Consider the following 16238-nt stretch of genomic DNA (forward strand, 5'->3'; position numbering starts at 1 on the left):
GCTAGTGCAAGAGAAATAGAGAACAATTTCTAGACGTTGAGGCTCACCTGAAGGATTTAGGTTGTTCACAGGCCTTAATGACGGCGTCAGCAAGATCTCCGGCCCCCCTTCCACCCTCTGCCCAGTGGCTGCACACCACGACAGCCTCCGCACCCGCAGTCACGCACATGCTACGCACCAACTCTATCTCCGCCTCTGTGTCAGTCCTAGACACACGAAAATAACTCATCAACTGTTCACAAAGTGAGCTCGTTTCAATTATACAAAAAGTGATAAACAGTTATTCACACAATAGTTTGATTAGTCAGAACTTGTCTGAACAGGTTGCTTTATATGATAGGAAATTAAAAGAAGTAGAAAAAAGGTGAAAGATTCCGTGTAATGAGAATGTAATCGACTAATCAAGGTATAAAATTGATTATCATTGAACTATCATAATGATAATAATAATCATAGGGTGAGCAGTTGGCTCCATAATCGCTCAAAAAAGTTAATATTTATTTATGCTTATCTATATAAATAAAAATCGAGCCTCAAATTTTGACATTCAATAACTTTTTTATGTGTGCTCCGAATTTGATGATTTTCTTTAGTTGTGTTCGTTATGTTCAGGACCAGGTTTATGACCTATCAAATTCATAATCCGACTTCAGGACTATTTTCTACGGTCCTTCAAAGTTTACATGTAATCCTTATGGGAGAAGATTTGTGAGCTGGCCACACACAGAAATAAAAATCAGCTGTTATAATCATTGCGTCATCCAACAGCCGTCGGTAGATCTGTTTTTCTATTTTCTTTCTACAGATTCACAAAATTCTAATTCTTATAATGCCGCGGTACGAACGACGACCAAACTTGGGTCGTAGAACTCGAAATGCAGTAAATTTAGAATATGCACGGGAAAATCAGCAGCAAGGAGATAATTGTGCCATATTCAATTTCCCAGCATGCTGCCTGCATTCAACTATATCTAAAAATACAAACTGCTGAACAACTAACTAAGCACATAGGAAGTCCATATTGAGATATAAATGTAAATATTGATTGTTGGATAATTTTCATAAAAATATAGTGCATCAGATTACGCTAAGGCTAAGCACACCTGAGGAGGCGCGGCTTGGTGATACAAAGTGTTGATCTTACGGAGATTGCCCGATTCAGTGTGTGTGAGTTCTTCCATCCAAACCAATAAGCAAGAAGCACCTGAATGCAAAATGCCGCATCGCGCCTCCTCAGGTGTGTATCAAGCTAAAGTTTGTCATGAGGTGCATTAGCTATTTGGCGGTACGAAGTTCGCCGGGCCAGCTAGTTTTAATTAATTCTCCAGTTAGACGGGTGATCAACTAACCCAATGATTCGGAACCACTGCTAACAATTCAAAGTAAATCTCAGTATAGAAGTGTCAGTTTCTATTTACACAATCCAAATTTCTTTTATTGATAAGAAAAGCCTTATATTCAACATTAATACTATTTTGATACATTGATGCTCAGTTTGATCTTAAACATTACAAACTTCTTGCAAGCAACGTCAGCGTATCCCACCGTTCTGTGGTTAGCAGGTTTATTAACCTTATGTTTATTTACTGTTTATAAGCTATAGCACCGCTTCTGAATTTACACTGCAGAAGTGCAACTAGGACAACACAAGAACAGAAATTGATATTTTGTAAGTTTACATGAAGTTAAACTAATCAACAACTAACAGTTAAACAATCATGAGTCAACTGAAAAAAATATGCAAAAAAATTGTAATTGATTTTCTTCATAGGAAATGTATCCAGAAAAAATAGCAATACAGTATTGATTTTTCGAATTAAACTGATGCGTGAAAATAGGATACGAAATGAAATGACTACTTACTCGAATTTATTGATAGCAACGACCAGAGGAACTCCGAATTTCTGTCCATTACTGATGTGTTTCACCAAGTTGGCAACTCCAGCTTTTACCAGCTCCACATTTTCCTAACAAAATAAATCTTTCATCACATTGAACAACAGAATAGCATAATTTTATTATTGAAGAAGAAAATTACCTTAAACTTTATTTGAAAAAATAAAAAATGTAGGCTATTTTATTCCTACCACTGACTGATTGCATAGTACCAGAACTACATTTCAGAAATCATGACTAAGAGGAGACAACTCATAAAAATGGCATATTTTGTGAAATCAGTATGTAAAGAAAGATGTCTTCTAGAATTATATATATATATATATATATAATATATATATATATATATATATATAGTCAACATTTTTCTTTTAGAATCGAATTATCTACAAGCTCTGACTAGTGAAAATACCGGTTCTCAAAAATGAAGCTTACTCTAGAAGTTGAAGGTTGTATGGAATAAGATGTACAACAATTGTACAATTGTGAGACAGATGTTCAGATTGTATGCGCAGTGGACTCGTTGACAGAGAGCCCCCTACATATCTCGTTTTCCCGCCATTTTCATGTACCAGTCTTTGACATCACTGTACATTGATGGAATGTTGTGATTGAACTTTACGGATGTTAGCAGGCACTGCCGCATATGAAAGATGTTTGATGTATCCAGACTATACACCCTTGATGTAAGGAATTCCTTCGTCTTGTACTTTGAATCCAGTGCACTGACACCAAGTACCTGCATGAGGCAGAGCGCTGCTTGGTAGATGCTTGTAGGCGTCAAGATTACAGAATGATGATTGATAGCCGCCTCCTCAACCTTTTATACTATTACTTCCTTCCACACAATAGATAACGTGTCTTTTTCCTCATTCCCTCTGCTTTTTTCTGTTCACGCCGTTTAGGACAGAATTCCATGTGAAAAGGCTTGCAGCTGATACTATCTAGAACTATTCTGCAAAAAGCACATTGCACATATCCATGCTTGTGTAGAAAAAATCCTTTTTCAGTTAGTGTGCACGCTTTTTCCTCACCCTCATCGAATGACTTTAAACGTTCATCATACGAAACATACAATCATTCATCTCATTGGCAATGAATGAATTATGTGTTAGTCTATTGCACATGAATCTTCAATTTGGACTAGCACATTTGTGGACTTGTATTGGATTATTAGAATCTTTCCAATCATGAATAGAAATGTTACAAAATGCGCAGCAAACTGTATCACCCTCACCTGTGTAGTAGAAGCCTTATGCAGCAAGATTCTCCGCAGAAAGTAATGGTGAAGTCTTCCTCCATTTTTCGAATGATCTCAGTATTTGAAGTTCATAATCCCAGACATGCGATAGATCACCGGCCATTGCAAACACTAACCACAATCACTGTTATTGCAGACACTAAACACAATCACTGCTTTGCTTACCTCGCAACTTTCATCGAATGAATATGATAAAATGATGTCTCCTCCTTTTATACAAATCTCATGAGTTCAATGACGTCAATGTCTATTTATATCGATGATAAGTGTTTTATCAGTTTCCAAAGTACATCCTGTATGAGCTCATCTTTATCTATCCAATTGTTCAGTTCTCCAATGATAGGTGTTCCTCATCATCACTCTGGCATAGCTTTTTTGCAGATAGTTCATCTTCATCTTCATCATCATTGCTCCTTTTACGTGAAAGAGAATGGTGTCCGAATGCCATAGTATGGACTTCATCATTAATAAGATATTATTTTATTAACTAGAATCATTTGCCTTCAGAGTCAATGCATGTTCTTTGAATCACATCGTGTATAGGTAGGCCTACCTACTATGAGTACCGTATTCAACTTCAAAGGCCTATTGAAGCTCTATCGAAAAAAAATCAAATTAATAAATGAGTGTTTTACTTTTGGCATTTTTGGAATCTACGGGTTATATTACACCAAGAGAAATAAATATTGTAAACGTTTTTTAGGCAATTTTATTTTAGCAGTCCCCTTTTTGATCATTGGATAGGTACGGTCCCGGCTGATATACTTAAATAAGAATCGTGAGGCCCATTGCCTGCCTAAATCAATATGCCTTTTCAGGCAAGGTTGAATTAGGGACTCCTCACCAGTAAAAGCTATACGAATATTAAAAATTATTATTATTATAGATTACTGTAACACATATGACATGTACAAAGTGTATTCAAACAGGCGAACTAATTCTAATAATCATTGTTGATATAACTATATATTGCTAGAATAAACAGGTTCTGTTATGGTACCTACTTTAAAAAACACATAGCCTATTTTAAAATGGATAAATATCTATTAATTATAAAAGGTAACTAGTACCCTTGTGATATTCCAAAATGAAACATGATTAGTTTCGACTTGTTCAATAAGGACTCTCTTGACAATGACATAATTAGAAACTGCATGCTCATGCTTATTTTGAATATTTTAGGGTAGGCCTACTAGTTATTTTCTATAATTAAACATTAAAGTTGCCCTATCAAAATTAATACTCTATTAGGGTATTAATTAGAACTAGAGTAGCCATTCAAACTCCTTATTTACTATAATGTTCTAAAAGCTTATTAATTTTAATCAAAGCCTTGGAAATATAGCCTAGAAGGTAGAATTGAAAGTCATTATATTTGATGTGGCTTGGAACATAATATTTTCAACTTTTGCTTGAGTTATTTTTCATATTCAAAGAATTATTACCCCTTCAATGCAGTACATAAGTACTATTACTTAATTCTTAATGCAATACATAATTGTGATACCCTATTTTATATCCAATTCAAGTCTATTATTTAACTACACGTTACCTCTAGCATTTGCTAGTCAGCAATGTTAAATAATGTTATTATTTCCAAAAAAGTAGAAGCCTTACAGAACCAATAAAGTTGTTAATAAGAGTTCGATGCTGTTGGGTTGAATATAATTTTAAAAATCCCTCAAGTATAAACCATCAAAACTCATTTTATTAGCTTCATGTCACTTGCTGTTTTATTCAAAACTACCTGAATTGAAGCAGTTTGCAGGAGCGATCAGAAGAAGAAGATATTATTATGAATAACATGAAATAAAAACATCAAGATGTACTGAAAAAATGAATATATTTCTTAGATTAGTCCATCTCTTTCTTCTGTAGGCTACTACATCATACATGAATCATATCCATGGAATATTATTCATAGTTGATTTTCTTTGTCATCCTCTACTTCTGGCTGGTACACCTCTAGGCCTGAAATCAAAAAGTTATTGATAATTATTTATTATTCATTATAAAAAAAACTTTGCAAAGTGAATTCTGAAATTGATTGTTTGTAATCTGTATAAGTTTTTAATTATATTTCTTGGGAAGAAATCCCCCAATAATGACAAAGTAATATTATATGAGAAATTCCAATAAACCAACAATCAGTTGAATTATTATTGGCATCAATCTGTAAGTTGTGTAATTCTGAATGATTGATTGAATAAATAAATAAATCTCCATGCAGGAATTGGGATTAATCAGTGTGCCCCAAGGTCAAAAGAACTTGTTGGTGAACAACATATTTTTGGATACCATGAACAATTCATTTATTTCTGTGGTCAGTAGGCCTACTTCTCAACCGTTTGGTTTACTAAACTCTTCCAAAATGTACTGCATGAAGTAATTATTAGTTCTACATTCAGAGAAACAAGTTTAATGAAACAAATGGGAATAATCAATAAATTAATTGCTTAATCTGAAATGATGATTATCTACAACATTATAAGTAGAACTAAGTGATTTGAAAATAAATACCAAACTGTAAATACATAAATCTCTCAAAATAATGCAGGTATTTCATGAATTCAATCATAAATTTTAAAAGGTGGAATCACTGTCATTAAAGCTATTATTCAGTGTTTTCTACCAGCACTTGCTGAGTGAATTTTTGAAGTCATCTATTCATAGTTCTAATGTATGGTCATTCATAAAGTTCAAAATTCACTCAAGATCAAGATGGACAGTTGAGAAGATTGTTTTAAAAACAATGTATTCACTTATCATTCAGGGAATAGAGCTGTTCATAATATTTGGGATTCCTTCCATAAAGAAATAATTTATGTAACAAAATCTAATAATGTGATAACATTTTAACATCAAATTATGTATTTAATGTTATCACATTATTAGATTCTGTTACATAAATTATTTCTTTATGGAAGGAATCCCAAATATTATGAACAGCTCTATTCCCTGAATGATAAGTGAATACATTGTTTTTTAAACACTCTTCTCAACTGTCCATCTTGATCTCATGTGGTTTCACGTTGTTTTGAAATATTGTATACTGTAAGCTATTAATGATTTCAAAATTCAGTCAGTTTTTTAATTATTTTAGTCACATACCATAGCTTTATGTCTTACTAATTGAATAACTAACATCAGATCGATAATAAAACATCGAAGTGGATAAACTTTTTAAAAAAATGTGAAACTGTATAAAATGACATCGCCTATATAAAGTTTAAAAAATGAGTGGAATTTTATCTTACCTAACTTATTCTTATTCTAACTATGGGTTCCAATGACTTTTTCCATCCTGGTCAACAAAAAAGAATTCATATGAATTTCCTTTCGAGCACATTCTCTTCAATATTTTGTTTGTAAATGGTACCTGAAAAAAGAAACATATTTAATCTTTCAACATATATCCATTTTGGAGATAAAGTGAAGTTAATCATCAATGATAATACATAGTTTGGACTTTGAATAAATTAGAAGTGAACTGGGCCTCAATAAACTATTTACATAGTGTGTAGTATACTATAGCCTACTTACAAGTATATAGCCTACTTACATTAGGCTATATACTATAGCCTACTTACAAGTATATAGCCTACTTACAAGTATATAGCCTACTTACATTAGGCTATATACTATAGCCTACTTACAAGTATATAGCCTACTTACAAGTATATAGCCTACTTACAAGTATATAGCCTACTTACAAGTATATAGCCTACTTACATTTGTAGCACATAACAGAAAACACTTTAAAGTTTTATAATATAAATTAAAACAGGAGACACATGACATGGATAGATTAAAAACACTAAAAAACTTACATTACACACTCTCTGCTCAGTCGAGAAAAGGGACACAGTTCCTCGAAAATTTCCGATTCTAATGTAAGTTTTTCAGTGTTTTTAATCCATCTATGTTGTGTGTCTCCTGTTTTAATTTATACTATTTACATTGATATACCTGAGATCACGCAATATATTGATCAATAGAGCATGAATAAGTGTTTCAAATACATTACTATTTTAGTTTTAAATGAGTTTGGTAGCAATGGTCAACCAGAAAAATAGTACCTATTTCATCTTTTTTCAATGGCAGTCTTTCAATATTCAATTACACTGACTCTGATCAAGTTATTTCTATAACAATCTATGTAATTTTGTTTCCAAGTGAATTTAAATTAACTAAAAGAAGATTAATTTATGGATAGGTACCAAAGACAAAGTAAATGTTCTCATAGTCAGGTTAGTTTTGTTATTGTATTGATAAACTATGGGTTGAAATGACTTTTTCCATCCTGGTCAACAAAAAAGAATTCATATGAATTTCCTTTCGAGCACATTCTCTTCAATATTTTGTTTGTAAATGGTACCTGAAAAAAGAAACATATTTAATCTTTCAACATATATCCATTTTGGAGATAAAGTGAAGTTAATCATCAATGATAATACATAGTTTGGACTTTGAATAAATTAGAAGTGAACTGGGCCTCAATAAACTATTTACATAGTGTATAGTATACTATAGCCTACTTACATTAGGCTATATACTATAGCCTACTTACAAGTATATAGCCTACTTACATTTGTAGCACATAACAGAAAACACTTTAAAGTTTTATAATATAAATTAAAACAGGAGACACATGACATGGATAGATTAAAAACACTAAAAAACTTACATTACACACTCTCTGCTCAGTCGAGAAAAGGGACACAGTTCCTCGAAAATTTCCGATTCTAATGTAAGTTTTTCAGTGTTTTTAATCCATCTATGTTGTGTGTCTCCTGTTTTAATTTATACTATTTACATTGATATACCTGAGATCACGCAATATATTGATCAATAGAGCATGAATAAGTGTTTCAAATACATTACTATTTTAGTTTTAAATGAGTTTGGTAGCAATGGTCAACCAGAAAAATAGTACCTATTTCATCTTTTTTCAATGGCAGTCTTTCAATATTCAATTACACTGACTCTGATCAAGTTATTTCTATAACAATCTATGTAATTTTGTTTCCAAGTGAATTTAAATTAACTAAAAGAAGATTAATTTATGGATAGGTACCAAAGACAAAGTAAATGTTCTCATAGTCAGGTTAGTTTTGTTATTGTATTGATAAACTATGGGTTGAAATATTTTGAGGTGCAACAATGATAATGGAATTTTAGGACTTAGAATGTAATGAAATACTTCAAAGTCAAATGATGATGTTATTTTCAATAAATCGGTTTGTGAAAACTACTAGCTGCATTATAAAAATGTATTTTGTGATTAGGCCAACTCAATGAAAGTGTAAAAGATTGTTAGCATGAAATGCTATCTTATCTTATCATGTAAAATTCAAAATGTTATCTTGGTTGAATAATGTTTTGAATCTGATCATTTCATGTTAATTTAATCAAGCAAGCTTGAATGAGTTTAAATCTAAATAGTTGATTAGATTTCTCTCTTTCTTGTGATAATTCTCTACCATACACAAACTGGCTAGTCTAGGCTTTACATTATTATTAAATACTAGAAGTTATACTTCAAATAAATAAATAAAAATTCGTCAACTTCTAACTTCTTGAAAAATGAAAAAGATAGCAATTTAGACCTAGAGACTAGGTTATTAAAGGCCTACTAAAGTAGACTACCTGAATAAAAATTGTAAACATGCTGGTAGGCTACTTATAAAAATTATATTAAATTGTGTACGGTAGATCTAGCCTACTTTATTATGAGAAATTTAAGTCTACTTACTTGAATCCTCTATCACATCAGCAATTTTTAACCATTTTCTATTTTTCAAATAGGTAATTCGTTGTGCAGGTCTGGAAAGTACAAAACTTTGAACTGTCGCATCAAATTTATAACGAATTTTACGCCTTTCGGTTGTAAATCCATTTTCAATTTCTCTTGTAAAAATTATAAGAATAAAGAAACCAATGGAAATATTTTATACCTCAATTTTCTACTACAAATTAATTTCACAGTATAATAGTAGCAATCCGAAATCTGACAACCAACAGCAAAATAATATATCAAAACAAACCATCCAAAAATTAAAGATTGAGGTTAAAAAGAACATGGCGTCTGATCCAGAGAAAGATTCTTCTGCCGGTGTCACGTGATCAGAGCAGAAAAATATTTCGAAGCTGTCTGTTCCCGTCGACAGAATCCCGATATTAGTTCTTTTTCGACAAAACGGTTCACGAGCAGTGATCGGTCGAAGCAAAATAGCATTGTGATGATAGGCCTTAAAATGAACGGCGAAATGAACGACAGTTCGTCTCTGATTTGAACAGTTCTTTTTTTCTGCTCAACTTTCTGCCGATGGGTGAACACTACCATAAGAACAAATGTTAATTTAAAGTGAATTCTGTCGTCTGCCCGTTACGAAACAACTTTGGGGGTGTACCAAAGACAGTAACATCAAAGTCATACAACGCTTCCAAAACAAGGTGCTGAGAAACATTGCTGATGCTCCTTGGTACGTCAGAAGCAGCGACCTTCACAGAGACCTGCAAGTCGACCTGGTATGCAGCGAAATCCAGAGGCATGCAGAGAAACACGAGGCCCGACTCCACCAACACGACAACATCGAAGCAATCCAGCTGCTGGAAAATGAAGGATTGGTGAGGAGGCTGAAAAGGAAGAAGCCATTTGAACTGGTCTAGTGCTGATTCAAGTGTCTTGTGTCCAGTGAAAAGCAGAGCAGTGGAAATGAGTGAAACCCACCTGTGTAGTACAGTCATAAGCAGTGTACTAATAATATTACAATTTGAAAAGGAGACCCTATGGAGGATTATTTTGTATGAAATATTTATTAGTATTATAGGACAGAAAAAGTTGCTCATTAGTCCCTAGACTGGATAGCAATGTATCGTTGAATAAAATGAAAAAAAGATGAATAGTTGTGAATTGCACTCACCTGTGTGTACTCCTTGCTCAAAGACTGTCCGGCGGTGACAGCAGGTCCGCCTCCGTGCATTTTGAGGGCGCGAATGGTTGCCACCAGCACAATGGCGTCGGGAACCAGGCCTGACGCACGACACTTGATGTTGAAGAACTTCTCCATGCCTGCCAAACCGCCACAAACATTCCACAATTATATATAGAGTCTGAGCAGAATAAGTTGAGACTAAATCCGACAGAGTATTAGCGTTGTCAGATCAAGTAAAACTACGACTCCCCCAAGTTTGTGATTCAACTACAACATGCTACATTCTACCTAAGCCGCTCTACTCCACTTTGTTTTAACCCTTACGCCGCATCCACATGTTGGCCCAGTAAGCTGGCCCAGCATGGTAACCCAATGATGGCAAATGAAGCCAGTGAAGGCCAGCGCTGGCAAACCACCCATCCACACACTAGCGCTGGTCGACATTGGCCTGCATTGGGCCAACTTGTAGATGCGGCATTAGCGACCATGTCATTTTCCCTATGGCATGGAATTTAAAGGTGACTGATACACAATGCATATCATGCAGCCGCTCTACTCCTGTTGGTACTTCAAAAACTACGTCTTTAGGACTGCATTTGAAATACATTAAAAGCTAGTGTTATCAGAGTAAAAATTTTGAGATATTCCTAATCATTATTATTTTTTTATTTTACATTTTTACTGCATCCAATAACCTCCTCTAAAAGGACTAATGGATATGACAAGGTTGTAAGTCGAATAAAATATTATCAATATACTTCAAAAATGAAATTTACCCAAGACCAGTGCAATCCCAACAAAATTAAATTCGACAACATGGAATCGTATTTAACAAATGCGGACAGTTTCATGTGAACCTCACTATAGTTCATAAATATTTACCATAATATTACAACTATATCTAATTTACTGAGTGGATTAAATGCTGGCTTAATAATCCAAAGGCCCGGATTCGGGCAAGATATTTTTCTCGGGTCACTCCCGTGTTTAGGATGGACACGTTAAGGCGTCGTTAGGTTATCTCAGAGGTCCTGAAATTGATCTGGTGCGACCTGAAAACTTTGACACCAGAACTGAATCAGCCAGGCCACTAAATATAATATTATTATCATCTAATTTACTAAGCGCTGACCGATATCAGATCCGAATCCAGCCTCGGTGGCGACATAGCCGTCTTGGCCAACCAGCTTGAGAGCGATGGCGTCGGCGATGATGGACGAGCATCCGTGTGCGATGTTGGCGAACGGACCCGCATGCACGAACACCGGCGTCCCCTCCACCGTCTGCATCAGGGTCGGCTGAATTGCATCCTTCAGCAGCACTGTCATCGCACCTGTCATTGCCTGAATGTAAATCAATCCATTAATTATTTTTTTTAATCCCATTACCCATTTTTTCATGTAATCTACGACGGTCATTTTTTTCAACCTACGATTGACCATAAATAAAACATGAATGTGCATATAAAAGAATAATTTTTTCACTAAAAGTTACTTACACTTATGATTATTATTCAACATTATTGTCGAAGGTTGTGAAAGTTGAGTTATTTATCATACCAGTGTACCAGCCTAACAAAACACAACTAACAAAATGCTGCCGCCAGATTAGGTTAAGTGGGCTATATCGTTGTTTTAGAGCTCCCCGTTAGTTTGTAAGATCTACCCTCAAAGTCATGTCTCGAGTTTGGGCAAAAGTGAAAGTTACTAGTGGTCAAGTCGAGTTTGTATGGTGTATAATCGGAATCATCCCATTAGATTGAGAAGCGGTTTGGTTGCACCAGCATTGTGAGGCAGAGTTGTCAATGATCATGATTCCGCAATTCATTTCAACTAACATCTTTAATTTTTAGACTACATTATCATCAATCACTGGGTGAAATAGTATAGTTCTTCGTTTGATTTACGCTGAATTATTGCCTTTTGCTTTCAAAAAATAGGACTTGGCGGGAGACTCAAGTAAGGCGGCTAAGTTTCGGCTATTGGATTGAATAGATGATGTTTGTCAAGTTCCGTTTAATCTGATAGAATTCATAACGACGGCAAAATATCGTACCAACAAAAATCGATGTGTATGTGCAGGGCTTACCAGTTTGAACGAGCTTGGCAAACACATTTTGTATCGTAAATAAATGAATGAATGAATGATGTGTGTGTGTGTGTGTGTGTGTGTGTGTGTGTGTGTGTGTGTGTGTGTGTGTGTGTGTGTGTGTGTGTGTGTGGTGTGTGTGTGTGTGTGTGTGTGTGTGTGTGTGTGTGTGTGTGTGTAACTAGACTGCGAGTGTACACATCAGGTGTAACAAGAGTAGAACTGGACGCAAATGTGAGTCCGCCGCTACTAGCCTTGATAGCTGTGCACCAGTTGCAAACAACTCGTTTTCAACTTGTTATTATTCTGATTATTAATAAATTATGAAATATATTTAACTTTGTTCAATTGTATGCAATTTGTGTTTTTATTACAAATAAATGAATTTGAAAAATTCACATATTCTATAATGTAGCTAAAAATATATTGTAAGGTGTAGATTGTTGATTTCTATTTGTTATCTTATGTTTAATATAATAATTTTGTATTTGTGTTTGTTTCGATAAAATAGCCTATGTTGTAATAATGTTGAATGAATGAACTGACCAGATCGTCAGCAGTGACGGGATTGCCTTTGGTGTCCATGGCGACAACCATGCTGGCCAACCGCTGCTTCATGTCGGAGACATCCGTGGCCAGCGCCAGAATGGCCATGATCTCACTGGCCACCGTGATGCTGAAGCTTGTGTCGCGCGTCTGGTTCTTCTCAGTCGGCGACTTGCCGATCGTGATCTTACGCAGAAAACGGTCGTTCACGTCCATCACTGAATAGAGAAGAATAGCGATGTCACGTTATTCTTTATATTTAAATAACGATTAGCCTCCTGCTTGGCATCAGTCGGTAAAGCATGAGATTTAATATAATTAGGGCGTGGTTTTCTAATAGTATTCGGTCTTAAAAAATCTTGATAGGCCTAGATATGGGCTTCTCCTGTAACTCTTGTAATTCAATAAATAATAAGTATATATAAAAATATGATACTCATACTATAGTGTTGAGGAATAAAAATAAATTGCACACCATGAAAGTTTCATACATATATTACACAAATAATGCAAAGATCAATCGAGGCAAAAAATATATATAGAGCGATAAAAAATATAATATAAAAATAGAACAATAATTGAAATCAATAAAAATATCACAGGCTAAACTTTATATTCTAGATTTATGGCACGAATCATTACCATGTGCCTTTATCTTAAAATCATATGCATTCTGTTGCATGTAGTTGCGATATGCGCTTGCTAATACTTGTCGACTTGGATAATTCAATCAAAAATGTGTGCTCTAAGATCAGCTTGATAAATTAGCCACTAATAATCCAAATATATATATTTATATTAAAATCTCTAGTATTTAGTAGATTTATTTGTATCGAATATATATTTTTATCTCAGGGTGCAAGATTCGGCACCTGACGGAATAGGTAGAGCCATTCATCTAGTGAATTAGAACTATAATAAATTATCGCAAATTGTATTGCAAAAAATTAAATATTATATGCATATGTTTTAATAGCCTAGATTTCGTACTTCTTTGATTTAATAGAATTTCTAAAATATTGATCTATATTTTGCTTTCAAATAAATACCTTTAATACTAATTTTACTTGCGCAAGTATTACTCTTATTAATTTCTCAATTTATAATAAAACCCTTTCGGCGAGCTAGCTTTGATCATCAGATTAATTCGAAGCACTAGGGCGCCCATCACTAATTCAAATTTAATCACTCACGTGTCGAAAATCTTCTTGTAAGCCGCCGATGTCGATCCAACTCCATGTGGTCCGGGAATATGGTAGCCGGAATCGTCTCCTCCAAGGGTTATAAGTTTAATTCAAAATGAAAATGACTTCTGCTTCACAATAGCATCACGAAGTCTTTTAAGAAATTTAATAATTTACTTTAACTTTAACTTTTACAAAATCATTAGTAAGGTACTACGCTCTAAAATATTTGGGGTCCTCTTATGGTGGCATTTGGCTGGCGAGTGCCGGTTCTTCCTTCTCAAGTTTTACAGATCCTCTTTCCGACTTTCAAATTAGCATAAAATTTAAATATCTTAGTCCTCCGCCATTTAGGTTCAAATAGATCTTACAAAAAAATACCAAAATATTGCTTAGATTATATGATTAATAATTTCTTTGCATTCGAGCCATATCGATAACATAGATTACACAAATTTTTACACAAAATCTAGTACATTTATATAAATATATAGAAATATTTTTGAACTGGCCTACAGTTGCCGCCTATTAACTGCCGTTTTACTATTGGTGCATGCAAATTTTATTCGGTATTCATGCGCCTGGTAACTCTTATTTCCTGAATACATTAAATTATTTTTATTTGGTTTTTTATTTATGCTCTTTGCATGCTAGTTAATATTCTATACATTAATATTAATTCCATGCTACCTAATAATTAGCCACGTGGACGGGTGTTTTTTCATATTGCACACCATCTGATTGCAATAAAGCTCTGCCAAGGGGTTTTGGTCAGATTCTACGTTCCTCGGTTTGATCGATCTCTAGGTCACCGATCCGTGAATACATGTACATAACCTCAATCTTCAAATATTTTATATAATAATCTATTTATGAGCAATAAACTTCCTTCAAATCCTTTTTAGGTTCTTGTACCATTTAGCCAGAACAAGCTGATGCTATCTAATCTTAGTTATTATCTATTTGGCGATATTAGCCAGTTACTTTATTTTCAGACCTATTACTGTTTCTGTTAGGGCTTTTTATCTACCCAGATTTAATATGTTACACGCGCCCCTGGGTTTGAATTCAAAATATTTGAGAATCACAATGTTTTTAATGAAAACCCACCCTTCAATACATCGATATACACTATACTTTATTTATAAATTATACTCTCATACTTCTATCACAGTTCGCAGACATATTTGCTGCATCTCCTTTATACCTTTATCAAATACAATAACAAATTCTCCTCCTCAACACACATAAAATATCATAAATATAAACTTCTAAACGTACTCCTCCTGACAACACTTAAAACATAGTAATTTTTAAATTCGCCGCTTGCAGGGCCGCCAACCTAACTACACACATTTCATAATTCTCACAAATGATTCCTTTTAGACAATAATTTCGATTCACAAACTTCTGGGCTTATGTCTTATAGTATTTCTTAGGTCTTAATATAAATAATTTTCTATACATCAGGTACAATACTTTTCTTTTGCTAATGGCTCTTTGGTTTTTTGGTAGCTTGTATTCACTTTAACTCTTTTCAGGTAACAAACGTGGCATAATTAAAAGTAATAAATATAAAACATATAAATAAATATACCGACATTAATAAATATAATAAATAACAATAATAAATAACAATTTTGGGTTACCATACTTTTTCATAATCATATGTTTGCAGGCATTACATATTTGATTCAGGTGGCCTTGCCCAGCTGGTCACTGGTTCTACATAATTTGCTGTCGAATTTCATAATTATTAACCTAACTGCTCAATTTTTTCTCTTAAAAAGGTAATTAACAAATTTTAATTTTACTATCCCCGCTTGTGTCCTTTTTTAGTGGATGTAGCTAATTTAATTACACATTTAAAAATTATTCTTTTTCTTATTGCAGGCTTCTAACGGTTGGAAGGAATTAAAACATTGGATTGTTGCCACGCGGTCCTACCAAGCTTAGATTTATTAAGGAAGGTTAGTAATCGGTTTGATAATAATGTTTTCCTTGATTTCTTATCATATTTATTTCAAATTTGACGATATTGCATGTAAAAATCCCGTGGTTTACTTGCATCTTCTTGCATTCTGTTTGTAGATGTTGTAGGCTGGCTAGGTTATCTGCTGTTGATTTGTGAGGCTGTCCTAATTGATAATTTTTTCATCATAAATTTAAAGCCCTTATATCTGGTGTACTTTTTTAAATAATTCCTTGATTCATTAATGGTAGTTCCTTTTAATCCATTCTTTTTCCAATCAATCTGTACTCTTAACTCATCCTTCCTTTCATTTTCATTTAATACTCTTGATTTCGGTTCATTATAAATTAGTA

The 16238-nt window shown here is 33.9% G+C and overlaps 1 protein-coding gene across 2 annotated transcripts in view; it reads right to left on the reverse strand.

The window, feature by feature from the left end:
* The window catches only part of LOC111052053 (C-1-tetrahydrofolate synthase, cytoplasmic), a 61068-nt gene that overhangs the window by 12111 nt on the left and 32719 nt on the right, over window positions 1–16238 (reverse strand). For both annotated transcript variants that reach the window (XM_039425793.1, XM_039425792.1), the window contains exons 12-16: window positions 12730–12947; window positions 11228–11438; window positions 10084–10232; window positions 1864–1967; window positions 48–206 (exon numbers count right to left, since the gene is read on the reverse strand). In XM_039425793.1, coding sequence (XP_039281727.1) covers window positions 48–206; window positions 1864–1967; window positions 10084–10232; window positions 11228–11438; window positions 12730–12947 — 841 coding nt within the window. The remainder of the gene's footprint in view (window positions 1–47; window positions 207–1863; window positions 1968–10083; window positions 10233–11227; window positions 11439–12729; window positions 12948–16238) is intronic.

The sequence above is a fragment of the Nilaparvata lugens genome, chromosome 4 (assembly GCF_014356525.2).
Source record: "Nilaparvata lugens isolate BPH chromosome 4, ASM1435652v1, whole genome shotgun sequence".
Taxonomy (NCBI): domain Eukaryota; kingdom Metazoa; phylum Arthropoda; class Insecta; order Hemiptera; family Delphacidae; genus Nilaparvata; species Nilaparvata lugens.